Raw genomic sequence first — 21,807 nt, forward strand, 5'->3', positions numbered from 1 at the left:
GGAATGATCCCAATCTTTTGGTACTGGTTGAGACCTGATTTGTGACCTAGGATGTGATCTATTCTGGAGAATGTTCCATGGGCACTAGAGAAGAATGTGTATTCTGTTGCTTTGGGATGGAATGTTCTGAATATATCTGTGAAGTCCGTTTGGTCCAGTGTGTCATTTAAACCCTTTATTTCCTTGTTGATCTTTTGCTTAGATGATCTGTCCATTTCAGTGAGGGGGGTGTTAAAGTCCCCTACTATTATGGTGTTGTTGTCAATGTGTTTCTTTGATTTTGTTATTCATTGGCTTATATAATTGGCTGCTCCCATGTTAGGGGCATAGATATTTACAATTGTTAGATCTTCTTGTTGGATAGACCCTTTAAGTAGGATATAGTGTCCCTCCTCATCTCTTATTATAGTCTTTGGTTTAAAATCTAATTTGTCTGATACAAAGATTGCCACCCCAGCTTTCTTTTGATGTCTATTAGCATGGTAAATTGTTTTCCACCCCCTCACTTTCAATCTGGAGGTGTCTTTGTGTCTAAAATGAGTCTCTTGCAGACAGCATATCGATGGGTCTTGTTTTTTTATACCATCTGATACCCTGTGTCTTTTGATTGGGGCATGTAGCCCATTTACATTCAGGGTAACTATTGAAAGATATGAATTTAGTGCCATTGTATTGCCTGTAAGGTGACTGTTACTGTATATTGGCTCTGTTCCTTTCTGGTCGATGTTGCTTTTAGGCTCTCTCTTTGCTTAGAGGACCCCTTTCAAGATTTCTTGTAGGGCTGGTTTCGTGTTTGCAAATTCTTTTAGTTTTTTTTAGTCCTGGAAGCTTTTTATCTCTCCTTCTATTTTCAGTGATAGCCTAGCTGGATATAGTATTCTTGGCTGCATATTTTTCTCATTTAGTGCTCTGAATATATCATGCCAGTCCTTTCTGGCCTACCAGGTCTCTGTGGATAGGTCTGTTGCCAATCTAATGTTTCTATCATTGTAGGTTACAGACCTCTTGTCCCGAGCTGCTTTCAGGATTTTCTCTTTGTCTCTGAGACTTGTAAGTTTTACTATTAGATGTTGGGGTATTGACCTATTTTTACTGATTTTTGAGGGGAGTTTTCTGTGCCTCCTGGATTGTGATGCCTGTTTCCTTCCCCAAATTAGGGAAGTTCTGTGCTATAATTTGCTCCAATATACCTTCTGCCCCTCTCTCTCTTTTTTCTTCTTCTGGGATCCCAGTTATTCTAATATTGTTTCATCTTATGGTATCACTTATCTCTCGAATTCTGTCCTCATGACCCAGTAGTTGTTTATCTCTCTTTTTCTCAGCTTCTTTATTCTCCATCATTTGTTCTTCTATATCACTAATTCTCTCTTCTGCCTCATTTATCCTAGCAGTTAGAGCCTCCATTTTTTATTGCACTTCATTAATAGCCTTTTTGATTTAGACGTGGTTAGATTTTAGTTCTTTTATTTCTCCAGAAAGGGTTTCTCTAGTATCTTCCATGCTTTTTTCAAGCCCAGCTAGTATCTTTATAATCGTCATTCTGAACTCTAGTTCTGACATCTTACTAATGTCCATATTGATTAGGTCCCTGGCAGTTGGTACTGCCTCTTGTTCTTTCTTTTGAGGTGAGTTTTTCCATCTTGTCATTTTGTCCAGAGGAGAATAGATGAATGAGAGAACAAATGCTAACAGGGTAACAATGACCCCAGAAAAATATACACTAAACAAATCAGAAGAGACCCGAAACTGGGGGAAAAGAAAGGGAAAGAAAGAAAAAAGAAAAGAAAAAGAAAAAGAAAAAAAGGATATGATCAAATATGATCAGGCTGGTGAATAGATCAGTGCCACACACTAGATTCTGGGGTTATTTTGGTCTGTTATAAGAAACTGCCTCCCAAAATTTTAATGAAAGAAAAACTTATATATGTATAAAAATAAGGGTAAATACGATGAAGGGATGGAATATGACTGTAAAGATGAAAATTATAAAAGATTTTATAAAAGAAATTGATAAGAAGTTGGTTGAAAAAAGAAAGAAGAGAAATTTGAAAAAAAAAAGGGGGAGAGAGAATGTGATCAGGCAGGAGACTATAACAAAGCCATACACTAGAGATTTAGGGTATATTTTGGTCTGTTAGAAGAAACTGTATCCCAAAATTTTAAAGAGAGAACAACTTATATATATACAAAAGTAAGGTTAACTACAAGGAAGGGATAGAATATGACTCTAAAAATGAAAAATAAAAAAGATTTTTAAAAAAGGGGTTGATAAGATGTTCATTGAGAAAGGGAAAAAGAGAAATTCAAAAAAAAATAGAAAAATAAAAAAAAAGAAAATTAAAAAAATTAACTTTGAAAAACTAAAGAATCATGGGAAAAAAACCATGAATTCTGTGAGCTGTATTCCCATAGTGCTAGAGTTCTGCCATTCTCATTGATCGGTAAACTTGGTCTTGGCTGGCTGTTCTTGCTGATCTTCTGGGGGAGGGGCCTGTTGCAGTGGTTCGCAAATGTCCGCCGGTGGCGGAATTGCCCCGCCCTTGCTGGAGTGGGGCTAAGTAATCTGCTTGGGTTTGCTCTTGGGTAGCTTTTGTTCCCTGCAAACTTTCTGTAGAGCTTTGGAGGACAAGAGTGAAAATGGCGGCCTCCCAAGCTGAGAACTCCCAAGCGGAGAACTCGGGGCCCCACTCCTCAGTGAGCCCCCAGAGAAAAGCAGTCAATCTCTCCCATCTCCCTGGTCTCCGGCCACACTCTGTGCTCACCCGGCCTGTGACCAAGCGTTTTTATCTCTGGCACACGACCCCGTGTGGAGTCTCCAAACCCAGCAGATCCCTGTGGTGCGCTCCCGCGCTGCTCCTCCTGGGGGAGGAGGGGGAGTCTACCCGGATCTTCTGCTTGTTGGGTCCCTGCTGGAAGAGCAGTGGCCCGACTGTGCCACAGATCACGGTTTATGGCAACCCCGAGCTGAGAGCCCACTCCTCGGCTCTGTCTCTGCAGCCGGCTTCCCTGCTCTGATACCTGGGAGCTCTGCCGCACTCAGGCACCCCCGGTTTTTCTGTGACCCCGAGGGTCCTGAGACCACACTGTCCCAGCGAGGATTCCACCCCCTGCTTAGCCACTGGAGCGACGTCCCTCAGTGGAGCTGACTTCTAAAGGTTCTGATTTTGTGCTCCGTGGCTCTATCGCTTGCCGGTATCTGCTGATGGAGGCTCCCTCCCCCCCCACCGTCTATCTTCCCGAATATTGCCTCGGATTCACTTCTCCACATGTCCTACCTTCCAGAAAGTGGTCACTTTTCTATTCATAGAATTGCTGCTAATCTTTTCTTTGATCTCCTGTTGAGTTTGTAGGTATTCAGAATGGTTTGATAACTAGCTGAATTCCTGGGACCAGATGAAATTTAGGTCTCCTACTCCTCTGCCGTCTTTCTCCTCCCTCTCCTGTATTGTATATTTGAAAGTTGCTAAGAGAGTAGATCTAAATGTTCTCATCACAAGAAAAAATTTGTTAACTATGCTAGGTGATAAATGCTAACTAATTTTATTGTGGTAATCATTTTACAATATATATGTATATCAAATCATTGTGTTATATACCTTAAAGTAATATAATATGTTAATTATATCTCAATAAATTTGGGAAGAAAGAAATGGAACAAGTGAGTTTGGTGACTTGAATGTTGAACGGTGTAAGGTTAAGAAAGCCTGTTGTCTCCCAGTTTGAATAAATTCTTGGTCTTAAGGTCCTGAAAGCAGAAGACCAGATTGAGATTCATCTGGCTTTCTCTTTTTAGATGACACTCCTATACTGGACCTAGCTTCATTCATTTTATTTTATTTGTCTTTACTGTACTCATCCACTTTTAAAAATGACTCAAAAAATGTACAAATAAGTTAGTTTTGAATACTGATAGAAAGGATTCCAATTCAGTGCACTTCTACCCCTATAGGTATTTAAATGATATAAAATAGTATGGTGAAATTTCCCTGAAAAAAATTAGTCCCATGACTGTCCTTGAAAAGTATAAAGAGTAGTATTGTAATAAGAAATGGAAGGGCAAGTTAAAGTGTGCAGTATAACAATTTTCAGACTTTTCCTCTCAGTACTTCACATGGTTCAGAAGAATAAGCCAAAGGTTGATTGATTTTGGGGGGCATGTCCCAAAGTGGCTCAGTGCAAACAGAACATTTTTGTCTTAATTTTAGCTTAAAAAACTATGGGGGGAAGTCATGGGTAATTTGTATTCTTAACTATAATATTTGCATATAGGTATGGGTACTCAGTGCGTGGAAATATAGTGAATAAAAATTCATTTTTGACTTTTTCGTTTGGAAAAAGATTTCTGGTTTTGAGTAAATGCCCTCATCTCTTTATATGTTGCTCATGTACTGTCATTTCCAGAAATGGATCTTGATGGGTCACACTCCCAGAAACACAGGGTTATAGGTTACTTAGGTGAGAATTAAATGAGATAATAGATGAAGATCACCTTACAATGCATAATATGCCATATTAAGAGTGAGGGTTTTTGTTTGTTTTTGTTTTTGTTTTTAAATCTTAGTGTTCTTTACAACTTAAATTCTCTCAGAATTGGGTTTTATGCCCAAGTAAAAAATTAATAGGGGAGAAAATGTTAAGATGTAGGGCAGGAGGCTTCTTGGCTTAGACTTTCTTTGACATGATTAGGATCAGGTACAACAAAGTTAACTAACCATTGGTATAATTGATGCCCTTGCAGGAGGGAGCACTGGCAGCTGCTGGGTAATTTGAAGACTACCGTGGAGGGTTTGGTGTCAGCCAACAGTCCCAACGTTTGGTCCAAGTATGGTGGCCTGGAACGGCTTTGCAGGGACATGCAGAGCATCCTCTATCATGGGCTCATCCATGACCAGGTATGTAAACCTCTTCTTTTTTGCCAGATTAACTGACCACTTGTTGGAAAGAAACAGTTGCATTAAGTTGTTGGCAGGGAGAAGATGAAGGCCACTAGTTTGTGAGCCCTTGAGGGTAGAACTGTAATATGAGGAGGAGGAGGACAATAAGGATAATGATGATGAATCACTAGGATTTTTCTCTTAGGAGCACCTTAGGGCACATCTGAGAAGTATTTACAGAATATTGTCATTTTTAGAATATCCTCAGCATCATTTTGTAGATAACTTGTTGATTCTTGGGAATGGTAGTTTTAGTTATAGCTTAATTTTTTTAAATATAAACTTTATTGATACTGAGTTTCTTTTCTGTAATATCCTCAAACACTCTAATAAACTTTAAGTATTGATAAGGAGTGAAATGTAATAATACTTAATGGTTTTTGCTTCATCTTTGGCAATTACTCCATTTGCAGTGTTTTAAATAAGGTTCAGATCTGGATAAAATTGTCAAGTGAATCATTGGCTCTGGTATCCTCCCACTTTAAAAAATCAGACCTCACAAATATGTGCATAATCATGTATTCCCAAACACTCATGCTCATCCCATGTCAGGGTCTAGTATTCTTCCCTGGAACTCTCTCTCTTGAGCCAAGCTTGTCTAGAAGTTTTTAATCAGAACTTATTCTTAACTAGACTAGCAATCACATTGAAAAAGAGCTAATCAAATAATTGGCATTAAGGTATTCACAGTTGATAGGATTTAATATGGTACCCTCCCTTCTAAAAATATGTGTATATTACTTCTGAACAGTGTCTTCAAACTAATGTTCCTGTTAGATATTTTCAGAATTCAATGGAGAAGTTGGCTTAGGTTAGATTTTCTTTATTCAGAATAAGTTCTGAAATTGAGGCTCTGTCGAAGAGTTTCTTAATGGTTATTGTTATTCAAACACCATTCTGGGAATTTGGAGGCAGCATTGTGTGGTACACTGATAAAAGTCTTTGGAATCAGATAGAACCTAGATTGAAATCTAGACTCAGTGCTCAGGTGCTTGGGAAAAAAAAAAATGGAGTAGTAGTTACCGTTATAGACGTCTGAGTTGAACTGTTCATATTTTAATCCCAGCTTCAGCACTGGGTAGTATTGGGTAAGTTACCGCTTTATGCCTCTGTTTACTCATTTGTAAAATGAGATAACCCTGGTACCTACCTCATAGGATTATTGTGAGAATTAAATGAGATGATATACATGAAAAGCTTTAAAAAACATAAGTTGACAGTTGATCTTAACTATTAGGCAATATTAATTTTTTTGAGGCTTGTTTTTCTCATCTATAAAAATGAGGATAATGTTATTTATATCGTAATGTTTGATGGAAAGATGAAATGAAATAGCACACAAATTTGCCTATGCAGTTGGTGGCACATAGGAAATAATAATTGTTTCTTTCATTTTTTTAAGTTTCAAGTTACATGTAGTCCTATGGAAAAAAAATAGTTACGAAGACTGGAATTTATAGAACAAATAAGTCAACCCACTGCAATCTGGTTTTTGCCCGTACCACTGGTGATCTTGCTACTGAAATTTAAGTAAAATCATGTCCATGTTACCAGATCCATGAACATTTCTTCTTCTTTGAACGCTGTCATATGTTCTTCACTGTTGACCATCATCACACCTTGACTTACATGTATGGCGTTATTATCTTTTTTTTTTTTTAAAGATTTTATTTATTTATTTGACAGAGAGAGACAGCGAGAGAGGGAACACAAGCAGGGGGAATGGGAGAGGGAGAAGCAGGCTTCTCGCGGAGCAGGGAGCCCGATGCGGGGCTCGATCCCAGGACCCTGGGATCATGACCTGAGCCGAAGGCAGACGCTTAACGACTGAGCCACCCAGGCGCCCCAGCATTATTACCTTCTAATGTCATAGAGTTCTCCTCCCTCTGTGACCATTCCTTCTTAGTTACTTTCCCTGGAATCTCTTCTTTTTGGATTTTAGCATTTAGTGGAATTCTGTCCTATGTCCTTATCTCTTCTTACTTTGTACATTTTCCTGAAACAGCCTCATCTACTCGCATTGTTTTAACTATCACCCATGTACTGAAGACCCCCAGCTCAGACACCTCTGCTGAACTCCAGATCCATAAGACTAGCTGTCTGCTATACATTATCATATAGCTGTCTGTTGTACAGGCCAAGCACAAAACGACCCAAAACAAACTTATTTTCCTCATGAGATTGCCCTTCCTCCTATTTTTAACACTAATTTGTGGCATTGCCAGCTACTCAGTCCCAAGCCAGAAACTTGGGAATCATGCCACATGTTGTACAAAAACTCAATACAAGTTTCCCAGGCTGATGACCAAAATAACTACTAGATTAGTGTCACTACCATTTTAGTGGTTAAGCACTTGCATCTTGATACCAAAAAGGTTCTTTTCTTGGCTCTGTTACTAATTTTACATTGTCATCTAGAGTAATCACTTCACCATATTACAAGGCAGTTTTCCCATCTGTGCCAGAAAGAGAAAATGTCATAATGAAATAGTAAAGTCAGTGGGATTCCAAATGAAGGTTGTTTGGTAAATGCAAAACAATATTAACGTATCTCGTTAGAATTATTAATGAATGATATCTGTGAAAGCATGTCGTTATCAGAATGAAAAATATTAAAGTATATGGTCATCTGCAAAATAGCGGTAGTGTTCATAAGTGAAAACAGAGTAAACCAGGCAAATCTGTCATACACACACTTTTCAACTACAGGCTATAATGGAAAGAATCATAACCAGAAGATCCATACCAGTTTCACTGCTGCTCTGTTCTGCCTTGTGAAGATCTAACAATTAATGTCTGTGTCAAGGACTTATTTTTCCCTTTCATTTCCTCCCTAAAGATTAAGGCTTTCAAAGGCTTCTGGCTGCTGCGTCATCAGGAAGCTATTCTGGGTGTTGTGCCCTTGGAGAGGGGGAAGGGATGCAGTGATTCACGCTGGTCGTATCTATTCTGTGTTTTCATGAGGATGTGTTATGGAATGTGAACTTTATTTTTTTAAAGCACTCAGGGCCTTATGAAAGCTATAACATCATGACCGTATTTTTAGAGGGATCTCATTTTCCCTGACAGCCTGCATCGGGGCTCCCTTTTAGTTTTCCCATAAGGCAAGGCATATTTGATCTTTTCTTTTCAGCTGCTTAGAAATGTGGAGACACTCAGTCCCTAAGATTCTTCAGCTGAATAGGAGAAATAAAAAGATTCTCCTCTTTTCCACCACCAAGAAGAAACTTCTTCTTGGCAATATAGGTGGCCCGATTTAAAAAATAACAATAACAACACAAAAGACCTCTGTGTATTTTTTTTTTCTGAATATATGTTATATATTTTTATTTGTTGAAAATTTGGAAAATACTGAAAAAGAATTTGAAGAAAGTAAATATCACCCTCAAGTCAACACCAAGGATTATTGCTCTTTAACATTTGGGTAGATCTTATTTTTTTCTATGCATTTATGTGCTTTTTAAAATATTAAGATTGTACTGTACATATCATTGTGTAACTTGCTTTAAAATATTTAATTTTTTAAATAATACATTTTATATATTTAGTTTTTTAAATAAACAATACATTTATATGGTTAAAAAAAGCATATAACTATATTCAGTGAAATATCTTGTTTCCTTCCAGTCCTGTAGGTAATTGCTGTTTACCAGTTTCTTTCCAGAGAATTTTTATGTTTATAAAAGATTTTATGAATACTTTTCTTTGCTACACTTCTTGATTTTTCATACAAATAAAAGCATGCTATAATTACTATTCTGCACCTTGGTTTTTTCACTTGATATGTCTTGTGATTCATTCCAAATCATTACATAAAGTGCTTTTCTTTTTTACAGCTGTCATTCTATAATATTCCATTGTATGTACCATAATTTATGTAACCAGTCCCCTGGTAATGGGCTTTTAGATTACTTCCAGTCGTTTACAGTTAGTAACAGTGCTACGGTGAATAAACCTAGTGTCATTTTGCCCTTTACCATAGGATATTCCTAGAAGTAGAATTTTTAGGCTAAAGGGTATGTGCATTTCAATTTGGATAGATACTGCTAAATTGCCCTCCAGGAAGTTATGTCTATTTACATCCTCACCAACAATGTGTAAGAGTATTTCCTTCTCCAAACCCATGCCAGTATAGGGTGTTACTAAACTGTAAACTATCACCAACATGATAGGTAAAAATTTACATTTCTCTTATTATGAAAGATGTTTAGAGAGCCTTATTTTCTATGAACTTTTTCCTACTTTCCCCCATTTTCCTTAGATTGTTAGTCTTTTCCTATGGATTTGTAAGAGATTTTTATTAATGGAATTAATCCTTTGTCTGTAATGTGAATTGCAAATATTTTCTTCTGGTTTGTCTTTTGCCATTTCATATGGTGGCTTTTATATGTAGAAATATCTGATGGGGGGGCAAAGGGAGAGGGAGAGAGAACCTTTTATTTATTTTGAGAGAGAGCACACACATGCACTTGTAGTGGGGAGGTGCAGAGTGCAGAGGGAGAGAGAGAATCTCAAGCCGACTCCCCACTGAGCATACCCACATGGGGATTGATCTCACAATCCTGAGATCATGACCTGAGCCGTAATCAAGAGTTGGGCGCTTAACCGACTGAGCCACCCGGGCGCCCCTCTGATTTTTAGTAAGTCAAACTGATTGTTTCTTTCAGGGCTTCTGGGCTCTGTATGATCCTCTGAAAGGGCTTCCCCACTGTACGGTTATTACAAATGTTTCTCCCTGGTTTCTTCTATTAATGGCTTAATTTTTTACATTTAAACCATTTCATCTGTAATTTATTTTGAAGTTACTTAATTCCCTTGGCACACAGATCTATTTCTGGTTTTTTATTATGGTCTGTTGTTGTCTATTTTGTGTCATCTCTGCTCAGTTTTAATTATTGTAGCTTTTCATTATGGTAGGAATAGCCCGTCACTTGTACAGCATCTTTTTTTTTTTTTTTCAAGATTTTATTTATTTATTTGACAGAGACAGAGATAGCAAGAGCAGGAACACAAGCAGCGGGAGTGGGAGAGGGAGAAGCAGGCTTCCCCCTGAGGAGGGAGCCCGATGTGGGACTTGATCCCAGGACCCTGGGATCATGACCTGAGCTGAAGGCAGACACTTAACGACTGAGCCACCCAGGCACCCTGTACAGCATCTTTTGTTGTTGATTTTTTTCCCCTAACATTCAAACATTTGTCATTTTATTTAGTCCTTAACTGCTTCATCATTTTTTGGATAAGGACAGGAAAACCTTCTTATACAACGTGATCTGAATCATTTTCTGATCAAATGAGGGCAATTAAGGAGTCATTCAAACATTTTATTTTATTTTAAAACATCTAAAATCACATTTATTCAACAGTCTTTGGATATAGGGCCAAAACCTTTTCTGGGAGTATGGATCCACTGATGGAGCTTCATATCATCTTTCTTGAATAAATTGCACCCATAATACATGATACAGGACTTCCAGTTTTAATTTCCTTATACTGGACTAGCAGTTTAAAGATCCAGTAATATTAGTATAAAACCTACATTTTTAGTTTTTTTTTTCCTTCTAACTTTGAAAGTTGTCTTGCCTCTACATAGTTTGACATCAAGTTTTTATAGAAGTTTCTGTGTGGGCGTAAATTTTCAGCTCCTTTGGTTAAATACCAAGGAATGTAATTGCTGGATCCTATGGTAAGAGTATATTTAGTTTTGTAAGAAACTGCCAAACTGTCTTCCAAAGTAGCTATACCATTTTGCGTTGTCACGAGCAATGAATGAGAGTTCCTTTTGCTCCACATCCTCATCGGCATTTAATGTTGGTATTGTTTTGTATTTTGGCCGTTCTAATGTAAGTATATAGTGGTACTGTGTTGTTTTAATTTGCATCTCCCTGATGATATATGATGTGGCATATCTTTTCATATGCTTATTTGTCTTCTTTATATCTTCTTTGGCAAGGTGTCTGTTAAGGTGTTTGGCCCATTTTTTAAGTCAGATTGTTTGTTTTCTTATTGTTGTGTTTTAAGAGTTCTTCATATATTTTGGATAAAATTCCTTTATCATATGTGGCTTTTGCAAATATTTTCTCCCAGTTTGTGGTTTGTCTTTTCTTTCTCTTGACATTGTTGGTCACAGAGTAGAAGTGTTTAATTTTAGTGAAGTCTAGCTTACAAGTTCTTTGTTTCATGGATCATGCTTTTGGTCTTGTATCAAAAAAGTCATCACTATACCCAAGGTCATCTAGGTTTCTTCTTATGTTATCTTCTAGAAGATTTATAGTTTTGCATTTTACATTTAGGTCTATGACGCATTTTGACTTAATTTTTGTGACAGGTGTAAGGTCTGTGTCTAGATTCATTTTTTTTGCATGTGGATGTCCAGTGTTTCAGCACCATGTTGAAAAGACTATAATTGCTCCATTGTATTGCCTTTGCTCCCTTGTCAAAGGTTAGTTGATTTTATTTATGTGTGTCTATTTCTGAGCTCTCTATTCTGTTTCACTGCTCTCTTTGTCTATTTATTCCCCAATACTACATTGCCTTGATTACTGTGCCTTTATAGTAAGTCTTCAAGTCAGATAGTGTCAGTCCTTTTTGAAGAGAAACCCTTTGCTCTTGTCTTTCAATATTGTTTTAGCTATTCTGGGTCTTTTGCTTCTCCATATAAACCTAACAATGAGTTTGTTGATATCCAAAAAATAACTTGCTAGGATTTTGATTGGATTGTATTGAATCTATAGATCAAGTTGGGAAGAACTGACATTTGACAATATTGAGTCTTCCTATCCATGAATATGGATTATCTCTGTATTTATTTGGTTCTTTGCTATCTTTCATCAGTGTTTTATAGTTTTCCTCATGTAGATCTTGTACATATTTGTGTTAGATTTATATCTAAGTATTTCATTTTTGGGAGTTTTTATTTTCAAATTCCACTTGCTCATTGCTGATATATAGGAAAGTGGTTGGTTTTTCAAATTAACCTTGAATCCTATGACCTTGCTATAATCACTTACTAGTTCCAGGAACTTTTTTGTTGATTTTTAAGAATTTTCTACTTAGATGATTATGTCCTCTGTGAACAAAAGCGGTTTTATTTCTTCCTTCCCAATCTGTATGCCTTTTCTTTTCTCTCTTTTTTTTTTTCTCCTTATTGCATTAGCTAGGGCTTCCAGTAAGATGTTAAAAAGTTGTGGGAAGAGGAGACATCTTTGCTTTGTTCCCGATCTTAGTGGGAAAGCTTTGAGCTTCTTACCATTAAGTATGATGCTAGCTGTAGGTTTTTGTAGATGTTCTTTATCAATTTGAAGAAGTTCCCCTCTATTCCTAGTTTACTGAGAGTTTTTATTATGAATGGGTGTTGAGTTTTGTCAGATGCTTTTTCTGCATCTCTTGATATGATCGTGTGATTTTTTTTTTTCTTGTTTGGCTGTTGATGTGATGAATTCCATCACATTCCATTGATGTGATTTGATGTGTTGATTTTGGAATGTTGAACCAGCCTTTTATACTTGGTGTAAATCCTGCTTGGTTATGGTGTACAATTATTTCTATACAATGTTGGATTTGATTTGCTAATATTTTGTTGAGGATTTTTGCATCTATGTTCATGAGAGATATTGGTCCATAGTTTTCTTGTGATGTTTTTTTCTGGTCTTGGTGTTAGGATAATGCTGGCCTCATAGAATGATTTGGGGAAGTATTTTCCTCTGCTTCTGTTTTCTTAAAGGCATTATAGGGAATTGGTATAAATAAATGTTTAGTAGAATTCACCAGTGAACCCATCTAGGCCTGGTGCTTTTGGTTTTGGAAAGTTATTAATTGTTGATTCCATTTTTCTTAGGAGGTATAGGCCTACTCAGATTATCTATTTCTTCCTGGTACTATTTGGCAGATCGTATCTTTCAAGGAATTGGTCTATTTCACCTAGGTTGTCACACTAGTGAGCATAGAGTTGTTTATAGTATTCCTCTGTAATGTCCGTGATATCTATAGTGATGTCCCTAATTTGATTTCTGAGTTAGCCTAGAATTTTGCCTGAAGAAAGGAAACCAAGTTTAGATCCTATTCACATAGATGTAACTAACCAGGAGACATGCTGGAGTTGATATTCCACTGCTGCCCATCCCTGGCCACTCAGTGTCTACTAAGCCACAGAACAGAGATCAGAAACACTGCCACACTGCTGCCAAGATCTTAAAGGTCTTCATGACTCCAGTTGGCAAAAGAGCCTGTACAGCTGACACTTCTAATTCTCACTTCTACCTTACCAGTCTAGGTGAGAAACCCATTGACATTTGAGATGTTTTGGGGGCCATATATTAAGTTCCGATTTAAGGACTCCTTCTAGGCTGTTTATTTTGTTCTGTTGGTTAGTCTGTCTCTTAATGCTTGTGCTACATCTGTACTTCTAAATTATTTAGATTTCAGTTTTAACCCGTGCCCAGTAATCTCAGAAAGGATTCTCAAAAAATAAGAATTAGATCTTCCTAGTATAAACATTTGCCTTCTCCAGTTCAGGCCTTTTCCAGTGTGAGACTATTTTATCTAGAATTGATCATTTCTTTGACTCTAAATACAGCCCTTTCCTGACCTGGGTAGCACGGGGAAAAGCAGGTCTTTCCTTGGTTTTGCAGTAAGAACTGAAGACATACATCTCTGATTTTTAACAAATAACTTAAACTCTTCACCAGTTTTAAGATTTACCTTTTGGGGCTGAATGGTGGAGAGATGAGGGAGAAATCAGATTATTTTCATTGTGTAACCTTCTGTGTCATATGCATGCATTACCTGCTCAAAAGAACAATTAAAACCATTTTTTAACAATTATCCTTAAAAAGGGTGAACATGTGTATATGTCCTTTTGATTGCTGCTGAGAACCTTTGTCGAGGCAGGGAAGGTTAGGCTTTTTTTCCCTCCTCTCTTTGAATGTCAACACCAGAACTAGATTTGGTCTAAAGTGGTAGTGATTTCTTCACCTTATGTGTTCCCACAGCAGGTGTGTTACCGCCAGACTGATTACTGGCAGTTTGTGAAGGACATCCGCTGGCTCAGTCCCCACTCAGCCCTTCATGTGGAGAAGGTAAGAACGGAAAAGTAACCACAAGGCTTTGTTGTTTGATGTTCTGTCTGAAGAGTCTCCTAGGCTAGAAGGATGGTGTGTGTCAAGTTTCCTATTAACTGAGGAAATTATTCCTGTAGGACTAATTTGGAGGGGAGGATTATTTGCTTTTAAAAATAAACCGTGTTAAACCCATTGCTCCAGGCTACTTTCTGTCCTCTGGGGAAGGGGTGAAAAAGTTTTGTTATTTTCAAAAGATCTGCATACTAGGACCAGAATGAAGCTGTTCAAAATCCTGGGAAAATGTCAAGAGGTTCCCTGAAGTGGTTGGAGAAGTAGGACTGAATGCTTATTAGTTCAATATAGTACCTCTGATTTCCAGTCAGGGAAACAGCTCATGGAGGTTAGTGACTTGGCCAAAGTTACACCGCTAGTTCCAGATCAGTCACTGCCAAATGTATGTGTCTATTTATTTAACTCTTCATTATGGAAGATTTCAAATATATACAAAATTAAAGAGAATAGTGTAATGAACCCTGAAATATCTATCACCTGTCTTCAATACTTGTCAATATCTGGCTAGTTTTGTTTCATGTATATCCCACCCACTGCCAGGTTCATTGCTGAGATGATGTCAGGAAAAGTAATTTGTTTTTTTAAATGATCAGGAAACCAAATCATAAGGTGTCAGACTGGCCTTTTTTGTGAGAAAAATCCAGAGCCCAGTGGTTTTCTTACATAGACTCTCTTTGTCCTTCTCACATAATTTTTCTTACCACCACTCCCCTTCACCTCCAACTAACTTCCTTTTCTAAACTATATTGCTGTAGTTGTTTCTTCTTAGAAGCTGCCTATGAGACCTTGCTTTTAGAAACAGCCAAGTAGAAGGAGGTTCCAAATAGAGAATGCTATGACTAGAGCCAAAATGAGATGCTCAGATGGCTTCTCTTTGGTGGAGAATCTTTGGTGGCATCTTCCCAGATCCTTTCCCCCAGGTTTTTGTTGCATTGTTTTCTGGAGACCAACCGAAATGGAGGACTCTGTGAGAGAAGCCAAGAGGTCACGTTTATCCTTCCTCTCGGTACCGCAGGCTAGATGTCTCTTTGGAGCCAGCACATAAAGAGACCGAGGAGTCAGTGTTGTCCTCTCCTAGAGCTGCATATCAGGTCTTAGCTGCTTCGTTCTTCTCCAGTGGTCTAGGCCAGCAGCGGGGCCCCTAATCCGCCCTCCCCTCTCCTTCCTCAGTAAGCTCTAGATGCCACCTGGAGGAAAAAACCCCTCTGATCGCCTCCTCTTCCTGTCTCCATTTAGTTCTTGGGTCCTTAGGCACCAGTCTTGCGGTCTTTACCAGGTTGCGTGTTTTGACCCATGCCTCCTTGCCTCGCAGTTCATCAGCCTGCACGAGAATGGCGAGAGCCGCGCCGACGGCGTGAGCGGGCATGCCGTTGCCGGGTTATGGCTGCAGCACAGCTTGCAGTGCCACTGTCTCTCCGCCCAGCTCCGGCCCCTGCTCGGGGACAGGCAGTATATCAGAAAGTTCTACACAGGTACGTGGAGGTCACTTAGCCAGGACCGTTGCATGTAATTCTTCATCTCTTCCACTTTACTCTCCCTTTATAGGCTCTCACCCCAGGGCCCCAGACTTCCACTCGGTGCCATAGAGATTCTAATCCGAAGCATGCATCCAGTCTTCTCCTTTATGAGTAAAACACGGTCCAACTTGATGCTCAGGTCTTCCCCTACTCCCATGGGTACAAACCGATAAGAATAACCACCGTTTACTGAGAGTTTCTTATGTGCCAGTCACTGCTAGGTACTGTTTACACATATACTCTTCCCAGCAGCCCTGAGAGCCGGGTATTAATACCGCTGTTTTCCAGTCGGGGAAGCAGAGCCCAAGGAGGCCAAGTCACCTCCAGCCAGGATTCAAATCTGGGACTCTGTGACTTTGAAGCCTCTTGTCACGGCCTCTCTTTTATACTGCGCATTACCTGGCCTCTCCTATACTTACATGTCCCTCATTCCTCTTCTCTCTGCAGTGGCGTGATTCTCCTCACGTCATTTTCACTTTTTGTCTCTTTCCTTCCCTGAGCCTCTCCCAGGCTGTGTAGGGAAGCCAAAGATCTCCCTGTTGGGCTCCATCGCAGCTGTAGCATTTCTCTCCCCAGATACTGCTTTCCTGCTAAGCAACGCCCACGTCACGGCCATGCTCCAGTGCCTGGAAGCGGTGGAACAGAACAACCCCCGCCTCCTGGCTCAGATCGATGCGTCTATGGTAAGGGGGCAAAGAATGATCTGTGTCTGTGCTGGGCCCCTGGACCTCACCATGATATAACCCTCGGTAGCTGACTGTTTCTTTGTTTAGGCAGTTGTGAACTGAAAGGCTTTCATTAAAAAAGAAAAAATACTTGGAGAAGAAGGGGAGGTACCATTAAGTACCTATTGAAATAAAACGTCTAAGCTTAAGGTCTATTTAAGGAGGGAGGTGTCTATTTTTTTTTTTTTTTAAGATTTTATTTATTTGACAGAGAGAGACACAGCGAGAGAGGGAACACAAGCAGGGGGAGTGGGAGAGGGAGAAGCAGGCTTCCCGCTGAGCAGGGAGCCAGATGCCGGGCTCGATCCCAGGACCCTGGGATCGTGACCTGAGCCGAAGGCAGATGCTTAAAGACTGAGCACCCAGGTACCCTGGGAGGTGTCTGTTTTTTAAAATCCTTTTTAAAATCCATAGTCTGAGTAAGCTCTTCCTTAAGGGTAGGCTTGACAAGCTGGGGGGAAGAGGATGATTTTGAATCAGGAGTAAGATTTACAGTGCCATACCTAGTATGACCTAGTGTGACACAGGATCATTTCGTCCTTGAAGTATAAAGAAAATTTAGTTGCTTGATATTGCTTATTGTTAACCCTCCAATTTACTCACCCCATCACTGATATCAGTTCCTCAGCTAGAATGGAATCACAGTCCCTACTCCTTTTCAGGAGAGATCCCCTATCTTTCTTGGTTTTTAAATTTTGATTCTTAGTTACCACCTATTAAATACTTTCTATGTGCCAGGCTTGGTGCTAGGCACAATACCTGCCTCATCTCATTTAATTCTCACAGCTCTGTAAGGTAGACATCAGTCTTGTTTTATAAAGGAAGCCAGCTGAGGGACAGAGTAGCTAAGTCACTTGCTCCAAGTTTGTAAGTGGTAGGGTCCGAATATGAATACTGATCTATCTGATTTCTGACTATGTGCACAGTCTTAAGAACGTTGTTGTACTACCTCTATGATAAAGCGCTCCTGGTGTCCCACCTAGGATTCCAGTTTCAGAAGCTGTGGTGTATGACAGGACTTCAAGGTTTCAAAATTGTATGCTCTAATAGAGCAGTAGAGCTGTATGCCGTATCTACAGGTCCTGGCTGCAGTTCCAAGCCTGCTGCCAAAGGTCCACTTCTCCTAGCATTTCTGTAGTGCTGAATGTTCCTCCTCTGAGGTCCTCTGTCCTCAGCTCTGACACGTTTGTTTTGTAGTTTGCCAGAAAGCATGAGAGCCCGCTGCTGGTAACCAAGAGCCAGAGCCTGACAGCTCTGCCTGGATCCACGTACACCCCTTCAACCAGCTATGCTCAGCATTCCTACTTCGGGTCCTTCTCTAGCCTCCACCAGTCCGTACCTAACCACGGCTCAGGTATGGGGACAGGAAGGGGGTAGTCATGACATGTATGCCCAGCCCTGGAAAGTAGGGGACTTTGTGGGTGCACACAGGATAGTATAGATAGAGCCATGGGTTGGTGCAGTTTGTCAAATTTCATGTCTTAATAATGGACATCTTAAAAAATTGTCTAGTAACTAGCCTAAGATAATTCAGCAGAATCATGGAAGTAATAGAGGAGAGAGAGACGTTTTTAGATTGCCCCGGATTCCTAATCCATATTGCCAAGAAGACATTTGAATAATAATAGTTAACACTTATTGAGGGCCTGCCATGTGCCAGGCTCTGTTATAATCAATTTATACGTATTACTTCATTTGATCCTCAGAACAGTCCTATGCAGTAGGTGTTGTTATTATTGCTCATTTTACAGATGAGAAATGTATACTAGTAAGTGATGAAGCCACTGTGTCAAGAGCCCACGCTCTTACCTTACCTTACCCGGCTTACCTGCTTCTAAGCAATTTTTGCTTACTTCACATGGCGTATCTTTTCTGAGGTGATACCATGTGTCCCGGGCACCCAGTAATGATAGGGAGTTTGGTTGTTAGTTGTAGAGAAGCCCTTCATAGGTACCAAAGATTTCCAGCTCACCTTTTTCTCCTCTTTTTAAACCCTAGAAAGAAGATCTACTTCCTTTTCACTCTCTGGCCCTCCCCGAAAACCCCAAGAGAGCAGAGAGCATGTCTCACCAGCACAGGATCAAGCCTTCCAAGCCCCCCTGCTTCCAGTCTCGGCATTAGCCAGGGATCCCCCCTCAGCTCCAGATGAGATGAGCTCTAGCACCCTGACCAGCCCGCTAGAAGCATCCTGGGTCAGCAGCCAGAATGACTCCCCCAGTGATGCCAGCGAGGGGCCCGAGTACTTGGCCATCGGCAGTCGGGACCCCCGAGGCCAGCCCGCCAGCTCTCAGAGCCACGGCAGCAGAGCTGAGAGCAGCACCTCCAACTCGTTCTCCTCCAGCGGCTCGCAGAAGCCGGCTTCTGCCGCTTCTCCCCAAGGCGAGCAGGACGGAGGCGGGCAGGGCCAGCTGTCCAGCAGCCTTCGCAGGTCCAGCTTCTCGGAGGGGCAGACCCTCACTGCCACCGGTGGAACAAAGAAGAGCCATACTCGCTCCCATTCGGATACCAACATTGCCTCCAGAGGAGCCCCAGGTAATGACAGTCACCAGCCCCAGCTTAGCAGGTTACGTTTCTGATGACCTGACGGGGTATCCTGCTTATGAAGAAAGAGGGAAGCTTACAGTGTAATATGAATACCCAGGAAATCTCTCTGAGAGTATTTATGTTAGTTCCTTTATACATTGCCAAATAGTAAATGTTTTCCTGGATTCTTTCAGCAGTTCCTTAGCATCAGAGGATAGTGTGACTAGTCACAGTTTGAGTTTTTAATGTTTCTCTCAGAGGGGAAATACTCATGAGCTTTGAAAATAACCCCATTGAATTCCTCCCCTTTCTGTGATTCCTGACAAGTGTGGTCAGGTGTAATACCAGTATGAGAGAGGCAAAGTGATATTGGGGTTTCCTCATTAAAACTAGGATATATGAGTGTGGGATGATGTGACCTAGGAAACCAGTAGGGGGGACTGACTGCTGCATCACTACTTCAGGTTGCCAGGCAGCCCGGTAAGGAGGCCCTGGCCACTGAGCCCTCCCTCACACAAACCCCAGCTGCTAGTAGAGGGCACCCTCGGCATGGGAGAGGTGGGGCTCGTTGCTTTTGCCATCTCCCTGCCATCTTCTGTCATGGGTTGTTAGTGTCTGGCAGGCTTTGGTTGGGTTTCATTTGTAGGAGAACCTCCATAACAGCAAGTATAACATGGATCTCTGCACTCAAAGCCAGTTCTGGGTAGGAAAGCCCCAGAAATAAAATATAAAAAATTAAAAAAAAAAAAGAAAAGAAGATGATTTCCTTTAGCAACTGGAGCTGCCATTGATTTCTCATTGTAATTTCTAGAAAGGTGAGAGCTGAGGCCCTCATCTGAAACTGCTGAGTGACAAACTTTTTTCTGTTTTCTACTCAAGATGTGGTTTGCCTGATTGGAACTCTCTAGGAAAAAAAAAATCTCCAAATCAAAGCCTGTCTTCCCACAAGCTTTCTTAGATGTGAAGAGTACATGGGTTAGCTCCTCACTTCACATCTGCTGCAGGCCTGCTGTCTGCTGTAGTCCAGGCCACCGGTCTTTGAGCATGGAAAACTTCCCTGCCCCCATTCTTGAATCCACATGGATTCCAGAAACCACGGTAACCTGCGTTGGAAAGGGGAGCCAGAGAAAACCTAAGCAAAAGGGTCTGAGGGAGAGGGGGTCGTGTGTAGCTTCTCGTATGAGTCAGCTACCTCGGTTTAGTAGCTGAGTACTTCAGCACTGGGGTTCCCTCCTGGGAGTTAAGTCCCCACCTCTGCTAGATGAAAGGACACTCTTTTTCTCACTCTATTCTCATTTCCTCTGTTTGGACTCTCCTCTGCACCTGTCTGTCTACGTACAGGAGGCCCCAGGAATATCACCATTATAGTTGAAGATCCCATTGCAGGTTTGGGAGCCAGTCCTTTCTGTCTGCCGCCTCCTCCTTCTCTGTGACCATCTTGCTTAGTTCAGAACCTCCTTTTCCATTCTGGTGTCAAATCAAGTCTGGCTAAGCTGGCTAATCCTGCTGCGATTCTTAGACCTGTCTCTAAAATGGCACCGATATTTTGCATCCTGTGTTTTCTGCCCATGACTTCCAGATGCCTCATTTAGTCTCCCAACAGCTTCTGGGAGGCAGAGTCAAGATTTATCAATCCTGTTTTGCCCAAAGGTGAAACCGAAGCCCACTATTTGTCTAAGGCATCATGATGAATCAGTGGCAGAATTTTTTTTGTTTTATAACTGAGTACTTACTATGGATTACTTTATTTTCCTTGAATTAACACCAGAATGTATTTTTTTCCCCTTTCTGTGGTCTCGGATGTGAATGCATGTTTTCTGCCTCTCCCAGAGTCCCATTTCCTTTTTCTTTCGCCTAACTTCCTTCCTCTATAAGTCCCATCCCACCCCCATTCCAGTCATTCACAGGCTTTTTCTAGTGACTTAAGTCTGTTTCTTTGGTTTTCATGGTGGTGTTCAAATGAAATGTTGTGTTCAGTTCTGGGTTCATGGCAGTATTAGTAGTAGAGTGTGTCTGCATGACTGACTGGGGAGGGAGGACTGAATGCTGTGGCCTCCTGGGCAAGCCACTGAGTATATTAGCTTGGAAAAGGGAAGGTTAAAGAGGAGGAAGTTGACAGGACCACTGTTTGGAAGAGCATTGTTATTCTTCAGGAGATGAGAAATTGTAAGAAGACTCAAGTGAGTGTGAGGAAATCTAAGCAGTAGAGCTGTTCATTTGAATGGGCAGCGTCAGGAGGTAGTTAGCTCAGGAAGCAAAGGCTGGGTGGATGGCCTTTACGTGTTGTAAAGGAAGAGGGTGCTGGTGTTGGAGTTTGTGTTGTGCACTAAATTTGACTGGGGACCTCAAAGATCCCCTCCAAGTCATAGTTTCTCACCAAGGCATCGTGGTGACTGCTGGTTTGTCTGTCGTTCAGTAGTGAGGAGGAGAGCCCACTGCCAGGACCAGCAGAAATCTTGGAGACCCAAGGAAAACACAAAGTTATCTCTTACCACATAGTAGCATTTTTTTAAATGAGAGGAGCGGCTGACAAGCTGGCACCATGTGTGGGGGATATGGGTTGGATGCCGCTCAGTCATCCACTCTCGAGCATCCTGCTCATTTCCCAGGCACCCGCCTGCTTTTCTGCCTGCTCTTCCTTCGGTAGCACTGGGAATTTTGTGTTTTCCTTTGGAGAATATCAGTTTCTCATTTCCTGCGAGCCCTGCCTGCTGCTGTTTCTCTACTCCTAACTCTCACTGTTCCTTGAAAACTTCTATCCAGCCACTTCCTACTTTGCCAGGCTTCTCTTGAAACCTCTCCCTTCCATCTCCAGGAAGGCTGGGTGTGAACCCTGTGGCCGAGCCCTTTGGATATAGGGCCATCCTTGGCTTCTCGAGCATTGTCTTGATGCTTCTTTTAAGGAAATTGCTGGATTTTATTTTGTTTTTCACCTAACTCAGAAGCAGGTTAAATATGTAGGTATGACACATTTCAGGTT

At 40.8% G+C, this 21,807-nt stretch overlaps 1 protein-coding gene across 13 annotated transcripts in view; it reads left to right on the forward strand.

Annotated features, from left to right (window-relative positions):
• The window catches only part of RUBCN (rubicon autophagy regulator), a 72,410-nt gene that overhangs the window by 30,548 nt on the left and 20,055 nt on the right, over positions 1–21,807 (forward strand). For 5 of the 13 annotated variants that reach the window (XM_036116715.2, XM_036116759.2, XM_036116721.2 and 2 more), the window contains exons 2-8: positions 4,739–4,892; positions 13,922–14,008; positions 15,375–15,534; positions 16,156–16,262; positions 17,502–17,658; positions 18,303–18,836; positions 20,169–20,213. In XM_036116715.2, the coding sequence (XP_035972608.2) occupies positions 4,739–4,892; positions 13,922–14,008; positions 15,375–15,534; positions 16,156–16,262; positions 17,502–17,658; positions 18,303–18,836; positions 20,169–20,213 (1,244 nt within the window). The remainder of the gene's footprint in view (positions 1–4,738; positions 4,893–13,921; positions 14,009–15,374; positions 15,535–16,155; positions 16,263–17,501; positions 17,659–18,302; positions 18,837–20,168; positions 20,214–21,807) is intronic. The other 8 variants (XM_036116728.2, XM_036116738.2, XM_036116776.2 and 5 more) reach the window with 3 other exon arrangements.

The sequence above is a fragment of the Halichoerus grypus genome, chromosome 1, assembly GCF_964656455.1.
Source record: "Halichoerus grypus chromosome 1, mHalGry1.hap1.1, whole genome shotgun sequence".
NCBI lineage: Eukaryota > Metazoa > Chordata > Mammalia > Carnivora > Phocidae > Halichoerus > Halichoerus grypus.